Source organism: Dendrobates tinctorius, unplaced genomic scaffold (genome assembly GCF_039654945.1).
Source record: "Dendrobates tinctorius isolate UK_male_01 unplaced genomic scaffold, ASM3965494v1 ptg000038l, whole genome shotgun sequence".
Lineage (NCBI taxonomy): Eukaryota > Metazoa > Chordata > Amphibia > Anura > Dendrobatidae > Dendrobates > Dendrobates tinctorius.
The window spans coordinates 4,668,649-4,689,963 of record NW_027361706.1 but is presented as its reverse complement, the minus strand read 5'-3'; the positions used below and the strand labels follow the sequence as shown (position 1 = coordinate 4,689,963).

Here is a 21,315-nt window from a genome sequence, read left to right as displayed (position 1 = left end):
TGGCGTAGAAGCCCCCCCCCCCGTACTGCTCCCGTTTTTATTTCTCACTGCATTAGGAGATTGTCAAACGAAGTGTGAAATGATAATAAACCCTATTGTTGTGCTCAGTCCTATCCCAGCTAATTCTTAAGAATGTAAATACACTAAAACAACCTCCTCATCTGTGGGCACAACACAAGCACCGCGGCCGACAGACATGTCGTGTCACGCTAACACATGAAGTGGGAGAGATTCCGTCTGACAAAACAGATGGCTCCTAATTGATCATCGAGAGAAATATGTTGTCTGAGTGTTCGCATAGATCACAAATCGCCACCATTATAAGGGAACAATTCGGAAACATTGTACATTGCAGTTTAGCACAAATATTTTGTACAAAATCCAGTAGAGAAGTTACTAGTACTAGCAGTGACGGACTGGGGCGCCAAGGGCCCACCAGTAACCAACTCCAGGGCCCCCCTTTAGGTTAGGGTACATTATTAAATGAAAAGATGCCGCCTTTGTCTGTACATAGTGATTCAAGTGCATAATTCCAAGTGCTGCTCATATAAGAGGATGGTGTTCCACACTTGTACAGGGGCCCACCGGAGGATTCTCCTGTTCTCCAGTGGGCCAGTCCGAAACTGAGTATTAGCAATCGACTTCTTCTCAAATACAAAATGTCCTATATCCCATCTGTAGATCATCATATCTATAAAATAAAACATTTCATACTTCATCATACCACCGATTCTTGACACCGGACAAATGTCAAAACTTTAAAAACTTCATTTTCCATTTGGAACCTCACGATAAGGGTTTGGCGTCTCCATGCTTTCCCTAATTATTCCTAAAGAACATTGGTGACTGGTGGTGCTAGTCTGTTTCCAAGATGTCTATTCTGAAAAAAATGCTTTTACAATACCCCTTAAAGAATTGTTCTCATGTTTACGGAGAGGTAGAGAACAGTAGACAGTGAGAAATGAAGCAAATTTGCTATTTACTTACTCTTTCTATTTGCTCCCATTCTCCTCCTATCCCTGATTTTCTATGTTTTTGGTTACTACACGTTGCAGTAACGGTGGTCGTGCAGACACAGTGCTTACAAGCTCTTTATTATTGAGCTTGTAGGCACTGAGTTAGTCTTGCTGGGATCACTGGAGTAGTGCACTGTTAGCTCGGGTCCCATGTGCCCACCTTAATCTTGGGTTTGAAGGACCCAACTCACCAGGTGAGCCGAAACTCTTGGGAGCATTGGTGCTCCTGAAGATATAGCTTGTGACAAACTCTTTAAGCGTGGCTTTGTGCACAGTGACCTAGCTGTAAGTCAATAGTTAAGTGTGAACAATATTTTTCACTTGTGGGATTTTTTTTTTTTTACACTTTTGGTGCATTTGTGTCCTACCATTTTTTCCCCCAAATGCTTCAAGCTCTAAATAGGTTATTAAAAAAAAATTCCCATGGGCTTTTATTATTAGAGAGCAAAAATACACCTAAAAAAAATGCATTTGTGAACTAAAAAAGCACACAAAAAAATTCCTGTAACAAAATTATGAAATTCTTGTGATTTTTTTTTACATGCAAAACCCTGACTGAAGGAAACCTTCAAAATAAAGGTTTAGAGAAGGGTCCTGAAAGGAAGACCCCCCTGTATCAACTTACGGTAATAATAAACTTGTCCAATCATCCGTATGGGCCATACATTATAATACAGTACACTTGTGGTTAATGAAGGGAAAATGTAATCACTCGGAAATTGATAAAGAAAAGACCTTTTCTCCATTCAGGTTCTTCAATGATTCTGAACTTCTAGGTCACATGGATCCAAAATCCACTGGAACATAAACACCAAGAACAGTTCTATCACACATGCAGTGTTTTCATTAAAAGTCCCTTTGAACCAAAGTCTTTCCGGATCAGCGTGTAATTTACTTGTCAAAATCTACGTCCTTGTAATGAAAAACATCAATAGCTAAAGAGAATGTGATTTCTATCAAGGTTTAAGTCCTTGAATTTAAGCCAAACGGGAATATTCCACTCGGCTTCCAAACATATAAGGAAAGCGTAGAAATAATGTGATACTCAAGATAATGGATGGATGAATGAATGGAGAATTATATGGGCAAAAGATGGAAAAAGGGACCAAGAAAATACTGTAAATGTAACCAATTGCTTTAAGCGCTCATTGTAATTTTTCAGCTTGTTTCATGATCAAAAGAATAGCCGAAATAAGGCGAAGAGGAAGACCAGCAACCCGATGGCTTGATACTATCAAGATATCGGTGGAGAAGACCCTGGTGGACCTATCTAGGCTTGCCCAAGACCTTCCTACAGAGCGTTCATCCATCAAGATGGCTTGAGATCGAGCTGAAGGCTAATAATAACAATAATAATAATAATAATAATAATAATAAATTTGTGATATCTTCTTGGACAAATACTCTTGTCTTCATTGAAGAACAAACTACATGTAGCTGCCTGCATCTTGTCTGCAATCTCATGTGATATCAACAACTTACAAATCAAATTGTGCTCCTCAGACCTGCTGATTAACTCATCGCCTGCTGTAAGCAATACAAACTTTTAGTTTGTCTATTCACACTATACTGCAATCATGTCTGCCAACGCCTGTGTTTCTTCAAACCTGCATCTACATCCTGATTTAGACCTTCCGTTTAACCCTTCATCTGCTCTCCGGAGCTTGTTTACACGTCTGGCTCTGTGGCTTCCGATGTATCCTGCTTTGCTTCTTTGCTTGCCATCCAGCACAGCCTGTTGTCCAGGTTCCTCACTGTGCCTATGCTCTAGTTCCATGTGTTCACCCTGACCTGCAGATCACTGGATCCATCTCGTCAGGTGAGCCATAACACAGGGAATGTCAGGTTGCTACTATAGGTCATCAACCAATCCCACTCAATCGTCTATAATAGTGATTTAAAGCATTCGAAAAAATGGTGGCTTACTACCAAAAACAGTGCAACACTGCTCCAAATAGTTGGGTGTAACATACCATACCAGCCCCATTTATTTCAATTGAGCAGAACTGCAATACTAGACGTAATCCATAGATATTTGTGGCATTTTTGTCCAGAAGAAATCAGCAATGTTCTTCAAATCCTGCACACCCCCATTAACCTAATGTGCATTACTGGCTGTAGAAGCAATACATGGGCTTAGTCTGTGCGAAAATATGAGGTTGTGGGTTTTAATAATCACCTAGGCAGGATAACCATGTAACTATTTTTATTCCTTACATCCATTGTCTTACAGTAATTCCGAGTAGATGGCCAAAATACAATGCTCTCAGGCCACAATTTCCTAACCCGGGATTAGTAGTTCCACTGCCCCCCGTACCAGGAGATACCCACTGTCTCCCAACTTTTGGTTGGCCCACAGCTTTTGGAATCTTCTGCCATTAAAGTCTGTAGTCACAGTCCATGTTCCGCACCACGACCGTAGCACATGTCTCCCGCTCCAGATGGTAACAACAGTCCTTAAGATAGTTCCTCACATCCAGACGATAGCTATCACGACCGTAGCACGTGAATCAAGCTCCAGTCGGCAACCCAGCTCCAATCTCCATAGGCTGCCCATACAGGGCCTCCAAGACCTCATCAACAGATCCTCGCCCCTCGGTTTCACTGCACCAACTCCCTCACTAAGTATGTGGCATAACACTTTGCTATGTACAGCGATACATAGAGGCTGTAGGAACCAAATGCTCCAAATTTTTACAAAATTGTGTTAAAAATGGTTTTGTTTTTCAGCCCAAAATATATGTATTTAATTAAAAAAAGTCATTTAAAGGCAGTGCTCTATTGCTCACACAGATCAACTTGATCTTACTATCAAATTGTCCTCATAACCAGGCACGTACTTACTTTGCTTACCTGCTGTCTTGCCTCTGGTTTGCGCAATAAAGCTCACACTATAATGTATAAAACTTTCTATTTCGAGGTTTGTCCGACCTTAAAACTATGCTACCATTCACCTTTCCAGTAATTCCAAAGATCAAACACTTTTTTTTTTCGCAGACCCTGAAAAAATTCATGCGGGTTTGAAAATTTCCATTGACCATCGGCTTCTCTAAATAAAAGGCGCACATCAAACCTTTACATACAAATATTTGGGACATGGATATAAAAAGAGCTTTGAGCTCACACAAACCGACAGATCCCTATTTCCGATATTACTAAAATAAAAGTGAAGAAGAAACACAGATGTTTGGGAAGGAATGTGCGCTGTCATTTATTTAAGTCTTTGCTCTTAAGTCTATTTATTGGGGAGGAATTAGGGGGGAAAAATGCATACAATGAAATATAACCAAGAATGCGGAGTCACTATAAATACCTTTCCTGGTTTTGTTCTGTTTCATTTCCAAAGCTTTGAGCCAAATCACAAGATCTGCTCCTTTCAGCACCAGTCAGCTCTGCGCTCCCCTGTGTATTCCCATTATATTCTTCTATTCTCACCTGCCAAGTTTTTACGGAATATTCGCACCGCTCTGCAAACACAAGAGCTGATAGAACTCGATACCATCTCTGTTCTGATAGATGAGGGCAAAGTGTTCAAACTGTTTACTTCATTAAAGCATTTCATCGCTTGCTACCCAGAATCGTTAAATTAGCTCCACAAAAAACCCGAGATCAATTTAACCTATAAATGGCCAGGCTTTAAAGGAATTTTCTATTTTAAAGGGGATTGTCCAGTCTTAGGCAACAAGTATGTGGGTCGCCCTCCCAGGGCTGTGGGGTACTCGGTACCGGGCCGATATCAGTGGGATGTGTCACAGCAGCGGAGACCCGGACCGTGGCCCTGGGCGCACAAGTAATAGGAAGATGTGAATGGTGGAATGTAGTTAGATGAATAGTTCATGAAACCACCTGTGGTGCTCGGCAAGGGAGGTGTTAAGCCGACGCTGCATGCAGATCCGCTGGGACTGATGGTAGGGTGCAGCAAAGATGTAAAAGCTTCCCACAGGTGAAGCTATAGTCCCAGGGCAGTGTAGATGTGGTTGGCACGGAGATGTAGCAGTGCCGAAAAGGTAGGAAGCAGACAAGACACAGCGAGGTGCAATTTCTGTACCTTTACTTGATTACTGCAGTCCAGGTCCTGATTACAGATGGTACTGGAGCAGGCTAGCCTGGAAGCAATTCAGGGATTCTCTCTCAGCAGATGGGTTGTGCAGTCTCCTTACTAGCACTTATTCGCGGGATCTCCAGTACAGAGTTACACTGAAGTTCCTCCTGTCAGATGTTCTCAAGAACCTCACTTGCACAAACAGACAGCTGTAGCCTATCTTGGGGACTCTTCTCTCCTGAGTCCCGGCTCACTATCCAAGCTGCTGTTGTGCCCTCAAGTCTTGGATGGGAGTAGGGCATTTGCAGCCTCCTACTCCTCTGGTGTCTGTTGCAGGACCGTTAGTATCCGTACAACCGTGGAGACCAGGCTCCAGTTCATGCACTCTCTCCCGAGATGAGCTCGTCCTCTGCGCTCTATCTCTGCGCTCCTTCCACACGTCTGCACACTTCACCCTCCGCAGACTAACTAACCACTCCTTCCTCTTGGCCCTCAGAGAGCACTCCTCCCCTTAATCCCGGTTCAGAGTTCCCCCTGCTGGCCTGGAGTGGAACTGTGTTGCATGCATGGATTGACTGCGAGAGAGACCCATCATTGCCTCCAAGCCTGGCATTACCCTCCCCTGGAGAAAGGAAAAGCCACTGTGACGACCATACTCGTGGGGGCGCCACATATGCAGTCATTCTATGTGTCTCACATTGCGCGTTGCTAGGATTCTCCGGGGTCCGGCTATCATGTGACCTCAAGTATGCGATTTGCATACTTCCAGCCACATTCCAACTAGACTTTCAATAAACTTGCATTGTGCAAGGCCGCGCACAGCTAGCTGGCCTGTGCCCACGTGTATGCAAATCATATACTTGCGCTCACGTGCCTGTTTGCTCCTGATACCGGAGACTCCTCACAGTGAGCAGTATGAGTGATGTGAGGATTCAAAAGTCTGTAGTTACATAGAGTGACTGCAAACTTGTAGCCTAAGACTGGACAACCCCTTTAATACATGCATAGGGCTCATGCAGCCGTCTGTGCTAATCAGGCCGATATTGGACTGCAATGGACGGACATACTGGAGCATGACAGTTTCATTTATATTGTATCTATGAGGCTGTGACTCTCGGGTCGGGAGAGCCGAGGCCGGTCCGTGCATTACGGTCTGAGATTGGCCCGATTAGCACTGATGTTGGCATGAGCCCTTACTGATATCTTAAGATCTGATCCCTTATGACTATCCAACAATGAGCAATAAAAACTCAAATTTAGCCTCCTGGTCAAAAGTAGAGACAGGTATCTAAAGTGGTTTATCCACCTTTGTGGAATTTTTAGTTTTTATTTACTTACATGTTTATTTTTGGGGCTAAAAATCATTCTTATAATTGGGTCTCATTAAATAATTCACGCTGTTTGCCTTCTATAGCCTATGTGTTGTACTATCTACCGTATTTCTGGCTGCAGAGTGAGTTCACTGATGGTCTGATGGGAGAGTTCGCACTGATCGACTTTTCGTTTCCTTACATATTCTACTTTAATGTGGTGTGTGATCATAAATCAGCTAAGAGGAGCTCAGAAAAAGACAGATAAAAGAGTTACAAACGCCCCGTCGATCCAGCATAGCTGGTGGATTGACAGATTCTTAATTAACTCATTCTGCAGCTTGGGCAAATCAGAGACTATACTAGGAAAAGGTGCAACATTTTTAATGAAACCCAATTACAAAAATTAAGTAAAAAAAGTTTTAAAAAATTGACTCACTAAAGTGGACAATCTGTTTACTCTGCACCCGGATCTAGGCTTAATCAACTTTAACTTTACATGGGCAAATGTTGAAACAGTCCGGTCTGGGTCCTGCTCTGCCCCCTTCTATTTTGAGGCCTGCTGACACAAAGAAAGGCTTAGTACTAGAGTCAGGGACCATCCCAATTGGGGTCACCTTGTCATGGTGGGGTGGCTTTTACTCTCTGGATCTAGACTTAGAAAAGTTAGGCAGCCCATTTGTGTATACCAATAGTCTCCTACAACTGGATCAGATGTGCCACCAACTTCTTAACCTCCTTCTTATATTTTCTTCCTTTTATTTCCCTCCAGACTGATGACAGCCATCTCATACATTATTGTTTTTGACATGTTCCATAAGCACTCACTTGATTTTCAGATCTAAGCTCTGCAGGTTGAAGGGTTTGTAGACACACTCAATCCTCAACCTTTACCCTCTAAGCTCTTCCAAATGTCTCCAGCTTGAGACGTCGTTTTTAAATGTTGGGACAATGGAAATGAAGAGACTGCGGTCACCTGTTATTTTCAAGAGACCGTTCTAGCAAGTAAGTCAATCGCAGGGTGTTTCACTGCTGGTACCCCAGCGATCAGCCATAACGTGTTCGAAAACTTGGTAGTAAGTGTTTAATTTCCCTGCAGCACAGGAGTAATGAAGCTTTGCCAAATTTTTTGTATTTGTATTCCATTGTATGGATTACTTCAGTCCATTACACTTTTCCATACTTTTTTTTTTTTTATCTCTGTCTAGCAATAGAAGATTATGGTATATACATGTCTAGAATATATACGCTGGTGGAGCACTCCTGGCATGCTTGGAATCAAATTCTATAAAGAATGTACACCAACTGCTTTATATACCAACACTTAAAACAAATATGACTTCTTAAAAAAAAAAAAAAAAATCATATCTTTAGACAAACATTGGCCAAACTTGCCAACTGATGATCCTTTAATTCTCTAGCGATAAAAGCCACAGTAGTCCGACAGCAGCTCTCTCATAGAGAGCACAGGCTGAGCGAGCACTCCTATATATGGAGGAGTCGGAAAAGATAGATGCCGGCCATCCATCGTTTGGCCGACAACTAGCTACTGTGTATGAGGCCCCCTTATCACTAGATTCACATTCACATCAATGCCTCCATTGAATGGGTTCTCCACTATTTGGACAACACCTCAATCCCTATGTTACCCTCTTGTAAAATAATACCACCTATACTCACCTCCGGTGCCATTGCAGCCGTGTCAGCAGTGGTTCTCCCGGGGCTCCCATGACATTATCATGTCATGTGATCCCCCTTATCACTAGATTCACATTCACATCAATGCCTCCATTGAATGGGTTCTCCACTATTTGGACAACACCTCAATCCCTGTTACCCTCTTGTAAAATAATACCACCTATACTCCCCTCCTGTGCCATTGCAGCCGTGTCAGCAGTGGGTCTCCCGGGGCTCCCATGACATTATCATGTCATGTGATCCCTGTTGCAATCAGAGCTGGCTTCACTCTCAAAGTCCTTCAGACAAATCACGACATCCAAAGTAAGTGAGAGCTGCGGCTCTTATCTCACTTCCCCGGATGTCAATTATGTCTGTAGGAGAGAAGAATGAAGCCAGTGCTGATTGGCTTCAGGGATTGTGTGACATAATGTCAAGGGAGCCCCGGGAGAGCCTGTGCTGACAGCCTTACCTTTCACGCATAAAACTATATTGGCTGTTATTCATTTTTCTTGTGTTTGTATTTTTTTTTGACTAAATGCAACAAAAATGAAGCAGCTTAGCAAATAATATTTAAAATTCTCCATAAAACAAACTACCAACTTTCTCTCTATGACCCAATCCTGCAGTCACACTCCTCTCCATCTGTCTCTCACTTATTAATATCCTAATGAAAGTATGTAAGCAAGAAGGGGAGAAATAGAAAGAGGTATGATGACAGAAGCAGACTACACAAAGTTTGCTTGTAGTCTGTTACCATGGAGATGCATAGATTTACAGAAAAATTGTGGACGCAAAATAATTCCTTTTCTAATCAAAACAATTTGCTTCATTTTTCCATTTCAGATCCATAACAATAATTTAAAAAAAAACTGATTGTGACGGCTTAATCTATTACATTGCAAAGCTTTCTATTACCAAATAACTGCACATTTGCAGACGGTATCACGCGGGTTTCATTTACGCTTATGGATGGTTACAGAAAACTTATTTCTGGCATAACAAAAATACTGTAAAAGTAAAGAGAAAATTGTTCTCAATGTCACATATAACTCCCGGGCATTTGTCTGCGTCAAGTAGCAAGTGACTCAGGCAACTAGAATGTAAAAGAGTATTTGGCAGAAATCACTTTCTTTTGTCACCCCCTTCAAAGTGATTTCTGCCCACATTGGATGAAGCGTCACAGTATCCAAGCCTAAGTATACATATGACATTGTGTACAGAAGTGTGTTGTTGTATCACTTCTAGGAGTCACATGATGACGCACGTTGTAGCTGCTACAAATGGAAATAGTCTCACTATCTGTATAGAGGTTTGTGCACAGATCACTAGAATAATTCCAATTTTAGTATCTGGCACATACCTTATATAGGAGAGCAAAAAGGTAACAAAGAATCAATAGCACAAAGTCTTAGGGAAGAGAAGGAAAGGTGGAGACACCTCTCAAGTTGGTAGAAAGTACTTTGGAGAATGTCTGTCGTTGCAATAGCTGTAGATGACATGCATGCGAAGAATGAAGAAGGCATTGCCATGCTGAGCCTCGGGCTGCTGCGATCCCTGGATGCTTTCATGTTTGCAATCCTATAGACACACCTCATGAGGAAATCAAGTTAACGTTGCCTAAAGCTGGACAAATGCAGACCAATTTTAAAAGGGAACCTGTCATGTCCCCAAATACTATTAACCTGCATATATGGGGTCAATCTGAAGGTTAATAGCATTACAATACTGCCCGGCTGCTGTACTGAAAGTGCGGCTCCTGAAAGAAAATTAACTTTATTCATCCCTGAAGCCGCCGGCTTTCAGTCGTAGGGTTGTGCAAGAGCAGCTTCAGTCACCACAATGTGACCGGCAGTTGTGTGCAAGCCCTGGCTCTTTGATTGACAACTTTCTCTGCACAGGTACGCTGCAGAGAGAGCTATCAAAGTGCTGGGGACTGCTTACAACTGCAGCTCACTGTGCACTGATCAGTGACTGCAGACACTCTGGTGCTCCTCTGTAACTGAAAGCCGGCGGCTCCTGGGAGGAATAAAGCTAATACTCTCACAGAAGCCGCGCTTTCAGTACGGCGGCCGGCCAGCATTGGAACGCTATTAACCTGTAGATTAACAATATATCAGCAGGTTAATAGAGTTTAGAGACATGACTGTCAGGGTGAATTTACCAAGCAAACTAGTTGTATGGCTGTATAGATCGTAGAACAACAATAAAAATTATACCCGTCTCGTAGTAATCTGGTGTACCAGCGCTGAGAAACTGAGATTTAAAGGGATAATCCAGAACTAATTTTTCTTCTTATGGGCCTATGAACTTACAGGCAAGTAGTCACTGACCAATACTGCTGGCAATTTTTCTATTTATCGTCAACAGAGCAGCTCTTCCTCTTCTGCACGGAAATTTCAAAGCGGCATGACTGTCGACGTCATGCTGATTGGCAGCGGGGATCCGGCTGTCAATCAGCATGACATCGGCAGAGTCACCAGTCTTTGATTTCAGCAGAAGGCGCAGAATCGCCGGCAGGAGCTATCTGCGACCGCTCTGAGCTGACAGAAATTGATGTTGGACAGAACAAGCAGATAGATAGCAACTACCTGCCTGTAAGTTCTTAGGTCCATTGTAAAAAATTAAAATAGTCTCGGATATCCCCTTTAAAGCCATGAAGTGCAGTGGGGACATCAATATCCATGAGGTGCTTGGGCACGCCCCAGTGCACTTGCAGGCTAATTTACATATGCTGTGAAAGCTTGATATCTCAGCACTGGTACATCAGTTTACTACAAGACAGGTATCAATTTTATTGTTGTTATATGACCAATACAGCCATATAACTAGCTTGTTTAGTACAGGGTGGGCCATTTATATGGATACACCTAAATAAAATGGGAATGGTTGGTGATATCAACTTCCTGTTTGTGGCACATTAATATATGGGAGGGGGAAAACATTTCAAGATTGGTGGTGACCATGGCGGCCATTTTGAAGTCGGCCATTTTGGATTGCATCTTTATAAATGGCCCACCTAGGTGTATCCATATAAATGGCCCACCCTGTATATTGGTCCTAACAGGTTCCTTTTAAGGCAGGCAAATAATTGTCTGCATTGAAAGACTTGCCACCAGTATTAAACTTTTACATCACTAATTCCTACATGGAAGGGCACTGTCAAATGCCAATGTAATTAATTATGGCTGCAAAAATGCCTGTATAATATGAGCACATTGTAAGAATACACATTCGCCTTTATAGGATGATCAGCGAAGCATCGCCCAAATAACTGATACGGTACATGTGACATGAATGACATCAGAGCTGCAGACTATAACAGACACTGGAACTCACTGCTGGACCCGGGAAGGGTGAGTAATGCACTTTTTTATAAGTTAATTTGCAGGTTGGATTTGTCCCCTGAATCGTTATAAGTAACAGTGTTAATGCAGTGCGAATAACAAGATTACTCAGCGCCTCCTAACAAAGTAAAAAAAAAAATGGGCAGGTGCAAATCTCCTGTCAATGCAATGCAAAAGCAAACACGAAAGATAAAGAAGCCCCCTGTGTGCTAATATATAAGAAAATGTTATGTTGTTAGAATCATTTAGAAGATATTTTGCTAACTTACTGCTAATATACTGTATATATTACAGAGCCTATTAAAAATGGGTTTAATATACCTATATGGATTTACATTGAGGCCACCATATTGTGGTAGTTGGGCTTATACATATGGATCATAATATGTACTAAGTGCAAGAACCTTAAATTGGGCCCAGGATGGGAACATTATACAAGGAAGGGGCACAGGATTGGGAGCATTATACAAGGGAGGAGCTCAGGATGGGGAGCATTATTCAAGGAAGGGACACAGGATAGGGAGCATTATACAAGGAGTGCAGGATGGGGGGCATTATACTAGGAAGGGGCGCAGGATGGGGACTGTTATACAAGAAGGAGCCCAAGATGAGGAGCATTATACAAGGAAGGAGCGCAGGATGGGGACTATTATACAAAGAAGAGGGGCAGAATGAGGAGCATTATACAAGGAAGGGGCCCAGGATGGGGAGCAATATACAAGGAAGGGGCGCAGGATGGGGACTATTATACAAAGAAGAGGGGCAGAATGGGGAGCATTATACAAGGAAGGGGCCCAGGATGGGGAGCATTATACAAGGAAGGAGCGCAGGATGGGGCGCATTATACAAGGAAGGAGCGCAGGATGGGGTGCATTATACAAGGAAGGGGTGCATTATACAAGGAAGGGGAGCAGGTTGGGGAGCATTATACAAGATAGGGGCCCAGGATGGGGAGCATTACACAAGGAAGGGGCCAAGGATGGGAAGCATTATACAAGGAAGGAGCGCAGGATGGGGACTATTACACAAAGAAGAGGGGCAGAATGGGGAGCATTATACAAGGAAGGGGACCAGGAAGGGGAGCATTATACAAGGAAGGGGTCCACGATAAGGAGCATTATACAAGGAAATGGACAAGGAGGGGAGCACTGTACAAGGAAGAGGCCCAGGATGGGGAGCATTATACCAGGAAGAGGTATATAACAGGATGGGGGGCATTATACCAAGCAAAGGCCTAGGACAAGAGACATTATTACACGATGGGGGCAACGATGGGTTACATTATAACAGGAAACAGCCAGGACGGGGGCATTATTACATGGGGGCATTATTACATGGGGGGCGAACATGTATGTCAATATAGGATCTGGAACGCTACAAGTGCCCATACATCTGACCAATATGCAGGTGGGGGCCTATATTCAAATTTTGCAATGCGGCCCAGGTTATTGCTATGTTCAGTTCACAGGGAATACTTCTATGTTACAGCAGTGATTGATAACTTGACGGACGTGCTTTGCAAAATTGCTCGAAATAGGTCCAAATGCAGGAACAAGACCAATGCAGTCAATGCAACTGCCCAAACCAGCCCAACACGACATCCAATTTACCCTGGAGTCTCTTTACTTTTCTTTTCTAAGCTCATTTCACCCAACGCCTCCGCATACAGCTGTATTACCATATCACCTTATTATAAATAACTCATTGTCCTGCCTGGTGCCCAAATTAGGTGCAACTGTGATGCATTTCTTTGTTTTAATTTGTTTATTTAACTTCTCAAAATTCTTCTGTTTTGCTGACAGTTTCTCCTTGTGGAAAGTGACATGCCTGGTCTGGCACGCCAGTATGTGGAGACTTAACCGCCTTGCATACTCCTCTTGTAATTTAAATATGCAAATTGTCTCTTCAGAGATGAAGAGGACTTGAACTCTAGTGCCATCTATTGGAAGAAGCAAGGAGTTTAAGTCTCCTCATACTGGTATGCCAGACCTGACATGTCACTCTCCATAAGGAGTAAACTTACCCCTTAAATCCCAGTCTTAGTCTCTCACCTAGACGAATCATATTTTATACTTTGCACTGATGAGGGGCAATACCCCGAAACACTGTATCTGTAAATTGAGATTACGTGGAAAAAAACACTGTGAGCACATCTGGAGGATGGAGACTTGCGGCGGATCCCGTGTCTGGAGGAACATATGCCCCATCAGTCCACATAAATAAGTTAACTCATGCTGACAGACAGACTGTCTTTATTATGAGCACAATGAGCTATTCAAGGACTATATAATCCCCTGCTGAATACCTAATACAGCACATAACTGAAGAAGGTCGCAATTGACCGAAACGTTTTGTATGCGTACTGCAATAAATCTTCTTTTTGATCACATCCATGTTGAGTGCTAGGTTTATAACTTGTAAATTGAGATTGTGATTTGTGTTGTGAGTTCCCTTTCTGGACTTCCTCTGGTGGTGACGGGAGGTGGTGCGGCTGGTTTGATCGGTGGAGATCTGCCACCTGAGAATGAGGATGACGATTGGATCTCAGGATTCTCAGATTGGATTTAAGACAGCCGACGCCCTATTCAGTTGCTGGTGTTTCCTTCTGGCTTGTCAGCTCTTGGTTTTCAGCTCTCTTCCAGTCATCTAAAGCTAAGTTTTTCTGCTAATGTTCACACTTGATTTTGTTGGTCTATTCAGTTTTTTGTGTGGTCTGCCAGCCCCGGCTGGGGGCTGAGCTGAATTTCCACTCTTATTGATCAGTATTTTGCCAATTGGCTTTTTGTCCCTTACTAGTTCGGTCTCTTTTTGCTCTGTCTCAGAATATTTCAGAGTGCTGATATAGTGGGAGAAGTCTAGAGACTTCAGGGTTAATTATGCTTTCAGAAGTGTTGGACTTGATTTTTGTAGGGTTTTTTGCAGATTGCAGACAGTGTCTTCCCTTTCCTTTTCTGTCTAGTTAGTTTGGGCCCCATCAATTGCTCAGCCTATTTTCCTGCCTGTGTTTGCACCTTCATCTTGTTTCACCGTCAATACATATGTGGGGGCTATCTATTCCTTTGGGGTCTTCTCTGGGGCAGTTAGTTTTCCCTTTTCTTATTTTAGGCTTATGAAGTCCTCCGGCCGTGACGAGGCGTCTAGGTTCATCGTAGGCACGTTCCACGGATACTGCTAGTTGTGTGGTAAGATCAGGGATCTGCAATCTGCATAGTTACCAACCACTCTGGTTTTCTGTGGCTTAGCTTGTTTTGCCTTTTTCTCCTCGGTGACCCATTCATAACACATTTGACGCTTATTCTATGTCATATTGCAGGGCTCGTTAAAAGGTCGATATTGACTTGTAGGATTACTACCTCCAATAGGTGGCACTAGAGTTCAAGTCCTCTTCCTCTCTGAAGAAACAATTTGCATATTTAATTTCCCCAGAGGAGCATACAAGGCTTTTAAGTCTCCTCATACTGGTGTGATAGACCTGGCATGCCAATCTCCATAAGGAGAAAACTTACCCCTTAGACCTTCGGACAAGAAACTCACAGATGTTTACCCCTGGGGCAGCCTCTGCCAGCAACAACTGGTGAGCAAAACGATTGAAAAAGCCAATGTCTCACCTATAAATTATATTTACCTTTTATAAATATTTTATGTGATTTTGCCCTCTATTAAACCTATTTAGTTACTTTTTTTTATTCCTGTTAATGATTGGAATGATTTAAGCAGCTTTTATGATCAGTAAAGTGAAACATCCCATTAATAAAGCTCCAAATAATATCCGTATATTATAAAATCTGTGGGCCAAATGGAGCAGCCATAGTGGAGATCTCCCAGTAACCGTCCACCTCTCGGCTATCACAATCTGAATGTCTGATTCCCAAATGATTCCACATCTGTCAGTAATCTTCTGGTTACCAGAGTTCCTGCAATCTGTTCCTTTCCTTCCCCTTCTAGAAGACGGACATCGATACTTCCTCTGCATGCACCTGCCCTACAGCCATTTCCTATATTTCGCATCTCACCTGCTTTTTTTTTTTAAACATTTCCCCAGGATACCTTACATTATGATGCTATACAGGGTCATGGGTCTTCCAGTGTCTTCAGTTAACGCACAGATCATTTTATATACTTACTCCATACCACGCCAGTATATGACGCTGGCAGTGTTGCGTGCCACCCACCACATTTGGCATTATCATTATTGTACTGGTTTTCTTTTAGAATGGTCCCATGAGGAGTCCTATCACCTCGTCTCCTCAATGAGAGCCCGTACCCCTGGGGTGTCTTATTCAGCCAGCAAAAGCCCTGCTGTGTGCTGATGAGGGGCAAAACTCTGAAACAGAGGTCTGTAGAGGAGTGTCTGGTTTTGGATAAATTCCCTGGTTATGTTGTAAGGCTCGTTAAAGGGTCAGACATTGACTTATAGGGCAGCTACCTCCAAAAGGTGGCACAAGTGAGATATTTTTTAAAGAGTAAATCAAGAGGACACATGAAAATAAGAAACTTTCTAATATATCTTATCTGAGAAATCCGCTTCTTTCTCCTCCATTCATTCACACTTCACAGGTAATATCTGTATTCAGATTTTCCCATTAGTGAGTTTAGAGGAGATGACAGTGGGTTCTTCCAATATGTGGCCCTACAGTTCTAGTCCTCTTCCTCTCTGAAGAGGTAATTTGCGTATTTAATTTTCCAGAGGTGCATTGCATGGCTTATAAGCCTCCATACACTGACATGTCAGGCATGTCACTCTCCACAAGCAGAAATGTTACCTCTAGGATGTAGATGTAATGATTCTCCTTGTGGAGACAACAGAGCAAGCAAAGGGAGACCTAGGGTAGGCGATGCTTCCTGGGAAAAAGGAATGAAAATTAGCTCTCCTCCAAGGAAGAAAGTGGTTCTCTGTGGCTACACATCGGAGGTAGCCACCCTATAAATCAAAATCCATCCATTTAACGAGTCTTTTCACGTTATTTAGAATATTTAGCCAAAAAGAGAACGTATATATATATACACACACACACACACACACACACACACACACACACACACACACACACACACACACACAGTATATATACTGTACATACAGTCATGGCCAAAAGTATTGACACCCCTGCAATTCTGTCAGATAATACTCAGTTTCTTCCTGAAAAGTATTGCAAACACAAATTAAATGAAGATAATAATACCAAAGAATTTGTGTATGCAATCATTTTCAGGAAGAAACTGAGTATTATCTGACAGAATTGCAGGGGTGTCAATACTTTTGGCCACAACTGTAGCTATTTTGAGTTTCTCGCCCATCATAAGTGCGGAGTATGTCACCTTTGCCGGAGCTGGCATTCTGTGACACTTCTTTCTGCTTGTCGTTACATTTTTATTGTTTATGGTGGCCCCCATATTGATACTTTAATTGCTGCTTGAGCATATTTCCTACTAATACCCATATCTATTTAATAGAACCTGTATTTTCAACAATCCTTTTACAAATCAATAGAACATGCGAATGTAAGAAACTTTGTAAAATACGTTATCAGAGAAATCTGCTTCTTTCTCCACTTATAAGCCACTTCTTCACCTTCCTCCTGAACCCCTACAAATATATCTTACTCACCACAAGATGGACTTTCAGTCCAATGAGGAATCAGGTTACATAGCAAAGTCTATGGAAAACTGAACAAGGAAACAGACTGTGAAGATTCTAACTAGCTTATGACAGAGCTGGAATCCCATCTACACTGCTCAGTCATGCTACTGTATACTGTCTTTTGTGCCTATGCTGCTTCTGCCTGAGTGTTACCAAAGGAAAATGAAGATCAAGAATTCCTCTTTCTTTGCGTTTAGTGTATGGGAAACATCAGAGTAGTTATTCTCTACTCAGAGACAACAGAATATTAGAGATAGAGCCTGCAGAGGGGAAAACCGGTGAAAAATGCAGGATACAAGTCACATAATGTCCAGAGATAGTGTTATTTCTAATGTACACACACAGGACAACCTTATCTGAAAAGATACCTGAACGCATAGTTCCCCTTTAAATTTATAACGATAAGTCAATGTTGTGTGGTCTTGAGCAGAGGCGTTTGCCTAATGTCTTTTTCCATACTCCAACAGAAGCAAATTGTGAAAGTGAAGCAGTGATATCTGCATCATTGCCGTAGCTTCATTAACGTCCATTCGTCCAATCAAGTTTCTTGGATACAGAAATCAATTGAAACAAAACAAGAACTCACATCATTCCTCCCGAGGCTGCACACACTGAGAACGTCATCCTGATCCTGGGAACTCTGCTTCCTTTTCCTCTGTGAATCAAACACACAAAAAAATAAGTCTCAAATTCCTCTGGTCACAGCAATCATGTATTTACGACACACTGTATTCACTGTGTTATTAGTTGCATAAGAAAAAGACATTAATAAGTACAGTTTTTTTCCACATTATTTTTTTTTTCTTTTTGACCAAAACAACTTAAAATACATCACGGACGATGGCCACAAATTTTCAGCTGACAGTATTGGGTTCACTGTCATAACAAAGATTGCAGGATTTGTAATATGCAGAGCACCTAAGCTGCCTGTCACGACTCTGTGGTCGGTGTTTCGGGACCTGGGGCTCCTTCCCTGTCCCTAATGCTAGGGGCGCTCTAGGTCACATTGTTCCACTGGTTACTTCTGATGGTAAAGACGCTGGGGCCACGTACCTTGCCTTAGCTCCGCCCTCAGTCTGTACCTTTCACCCACCCAGGGAAGAGGGGAGTAGTAGTGTACCGTAATACACCAAATCAGACTTGACTAAGGGTAATATGAACAGGGGTAACTGAAAATACTAAACAAATACACACACTTAAACAACAGAGGTGCAAACCTTGGAGTGGAAGATAAGGTAAAAAAAAAATAGTGGAAGAAAGGGAATTATCACACACTCAAAACCTAGCAACAGTCAAAAATAAATCCACCAAACGCCTTCTCCTAGCCCTGACTGTAACCGCTCCCCCGGACCTGACTGTGACTGCTCCCCCGGCACTGAATGTCACCGCTCTTTTGGCCCTGACTGTGACCGCTCTGCCAGCCCTGACTGTAACCGCTCCCCCAGCCCTGTATGTGGCAGCTCCCCCAGCTCTGACTGTGACCGCTCTGCCGGCCCTGACTGTAACTGCTCCCCCAGCCCTGAATGTGACCGCTTCGGCAGCTGACTGTGACCGCTCTGCCTGCCCTGACTGTAACTACTCCCCCGGCCATGAATGTGACCACTCTCCTGGCTCTGACTGTATCCGCGCCCCCAACCCTGACTGTAACTGCTCCCCCAACCCTGACTGTAACCGCTCCCCCAACCCTGACTGTAACCACTCCCCTGGCCCTGACTGTAACCACTCCCCCAGCCCTGAATGTGACCGCTCTTCTGGCCCTGACTGTGACCGCTCTGCCAGCCCTGAATGTAACCGCTCCCCCTGCCCTGACTAACTGCTCTCCTGTCCCTGACTGTAACCGCTCCCCTGGCCCTGAGTGCGACTGCTCTTCTGGCCCTGACTGTGACCGCTCTGCTAGTCCTGACTGTAACCGCTCCCTCAGCCCTGAATGTGACCGCTCCCCCCGTCCTGACTGTAACCGCTCTCCTGGCCCTGACTGTGACCGCTCCCCCGGTCCGGAATGTGACCGCTCTGCCAGCCCTGACTGTAACCGCTCACCCCGCCCTGAATGTGACCACTCCCCCAGTTACGACTGTGACCGCGTTGCCGGCCCTCACCGTAACTGCTCCCCTAGCCCTGAATGTGACCACTGCCCCAGCTCTGACTGTGATCGCTTTGCTGGCCCTCACTGTAACCGCTCCTCAAGCCCTGAATGTGACTGCTTCTGCAGCTGACTGTGACAGCTCTGCCAGCCCTGACTGTAACCGCTCCCCCAGCCCTGTATGTGGCAGCTCCCCCAGCTCTGACTGTGACCGCTCTGCCGGCCCTGACTGTAACTGCTCCCCCAGCCCTGAATGTGACCGCTTTGGCAGCTGACTGTGACCGCTCTGCCTGCCCTGACTGTAACTACTCCCCTGGCCATGAATGTGACCACTCTCCTGGCTCTGACTGTGTCCGCGCCCCCAACCCTGACTGTAACTGCTCCCCCAACCCTGACTGTAACCACTCCCCTGGCCCTGACTGTAACCACTCCCCCAGCCCTGAATGTGACCGCTCTTCTGGCCCTGAATGTAACCGCTCCCCCTGCCCTGACTAACTGCTCTCCTGTCCCTGACTGTAACCGCTCCCCTGGCCCTGAGTGCGACTGCTCTTCTGGCCCTGACTGTGACCGCTCTGCTAGTCCTGACTGTAACCGCTCCCTCAGCCCTGAATGTGACCGCTCCCCCCGTCCTGACTGTAACCGCTCTCCTGGCCCTGACTGTGACCGCTCCCCCGGTCCGGAATGTGACCGCTCTTCAGGCCCTGACTGTGACCACTCTGCCAGCCCTGATTGTAACCGCTCACCCCGCCCTGAATGTGACCACTCCCCCAGCTACGACTGTGACCGCGTTGCCGGCCCTCACCGTAACTGCTCCCCTAGCCCTGAATGTGACCACTGCCCCAGCTCTGACTGTGATCGCTTTGCTGGCCCTCACTGTAACCGCTCCTCAAGCCCTGAATGTGACTGCTTCTGCAGCTGACTGTGACAGCTCTGCCTGCCCTGACTGTAACCGCTCCCCTGGCCCTGAATGTGACTGCTCCAGCAGCTGACTGTGACCGCTCTGCTGGCCCTGACTGTAAGTACTCCCCCGGCCATGAATGTGACCACTCTCCTGGGTCTGACTGTATCCGCGTCCCCTGCCCTGACTGTATTTGCCTCCCCGGCCCTGACTGACACTGGCTCAGCACTTTTCCTTTACTTTTTCCCTTTATTGTTACAGAGACGTAACATTAATATTACAGTTTTATGTTTGTTTTTCAATATTGTGAAATTTGTAGTACAAGTTTTCAAATACCAATAAAACAATAACAAACATGTGCTTTAGCCTGTGTGCACACGATGCAGATATCCAGCGGATCCGCAGCGGATTTTACCGCGCAGCAACGTTGCATATCCGCATTGTGATGTACTGTAGCCTTAAAATCAATGAAAAAAAAAAAACGCTGTGCAGACGCTGCGGATTTTTCCGCGGTACAAAATCCGCAGCATGTTACTTCTTTTGTGCAGTTTTCCATCTCCCCTGTCACCAAATCCGCAGGGGGAAAACCGCACAAAAACCGCAAGAAAACCGCATGAAAAATGGAAGAAATCCGCAGGAAAAATGCAGGTCATTTGACCTGCGGATTTCTTCCATTCTGCGCGGAAAAATCCACAGGGCCGAAAAGTCCGCCTGCACTCAGCCTTACACTTTTCTCACAGTATAGTCATATAAACTAGGATATTAAAAAAAAAAATGTAAAAAAGACACAGGACGGTGGAGAGCCTGACACCTGAGGCTGACAAGCTTTGCTTGTACACACTTCTTGGTTAATAGATATATCCTGCCTCCGTACAACAAACATGTCACCATTCGTAGCGACAGGAAACGAGGAAGGAAGAGAACGATGTACACAACGTCACCCAGTATGGGACATCTCTGCTGTCAATTTGTGTGATTTTCCTGCAGTGCGGCACGCTGTGATTTAACAAGAAAAGCTCTCAGAGTTTCCTTATGACCAGTCTTATCCGTCCCGACTATGAGAAAATCAATTTAGCGCAGTCCATTTAACAGGCGCTCTGTGGAGTCGCAGAGAATTAAATGGGACAGGTGAGGCAATCTGTGTTTTTGCAGCTGTCATATTGGGTTCTGCTGCAGCGCCAGGTACCTCTGGACGGAGCTGTGGAATTGTCATTTCCCATTTGGAAAAAAACATCTTTTTAAATCTTTTTGACGGGTCAGTGTATCAAGTAGCTTCATAGGAAATCATATGCTTTCAAATCAAA

At 44.1% G+C, this 21,315-nt stretch overlaps 1 protein-coding gene across 2 annotated transcripts in view; it reads right to left on the bottom strand.

Moving 5' to 3' along the window:
* The window catches only part of ARHGEF3 (Rho guanine nucleotide exchange factor 3), a 308,141-nt gene that overhangs the window by 154,010 nt on the left and 132,816 nt on the right, over nt 1-21,315 (bottom strand). For both annotated transcript variants that reach the window (XM_073574132.1, XM_073574133.1), the window contains one exon: nt 17,620-17,688. In XM_073574132.1, coding sequence (XP_073430233.1) covers nt 17,620-17,688 — 69 coding nt within the window. The remainder of the gene's footprint in view (nt 1-17,619; nt 17,689-21,315) is intronic.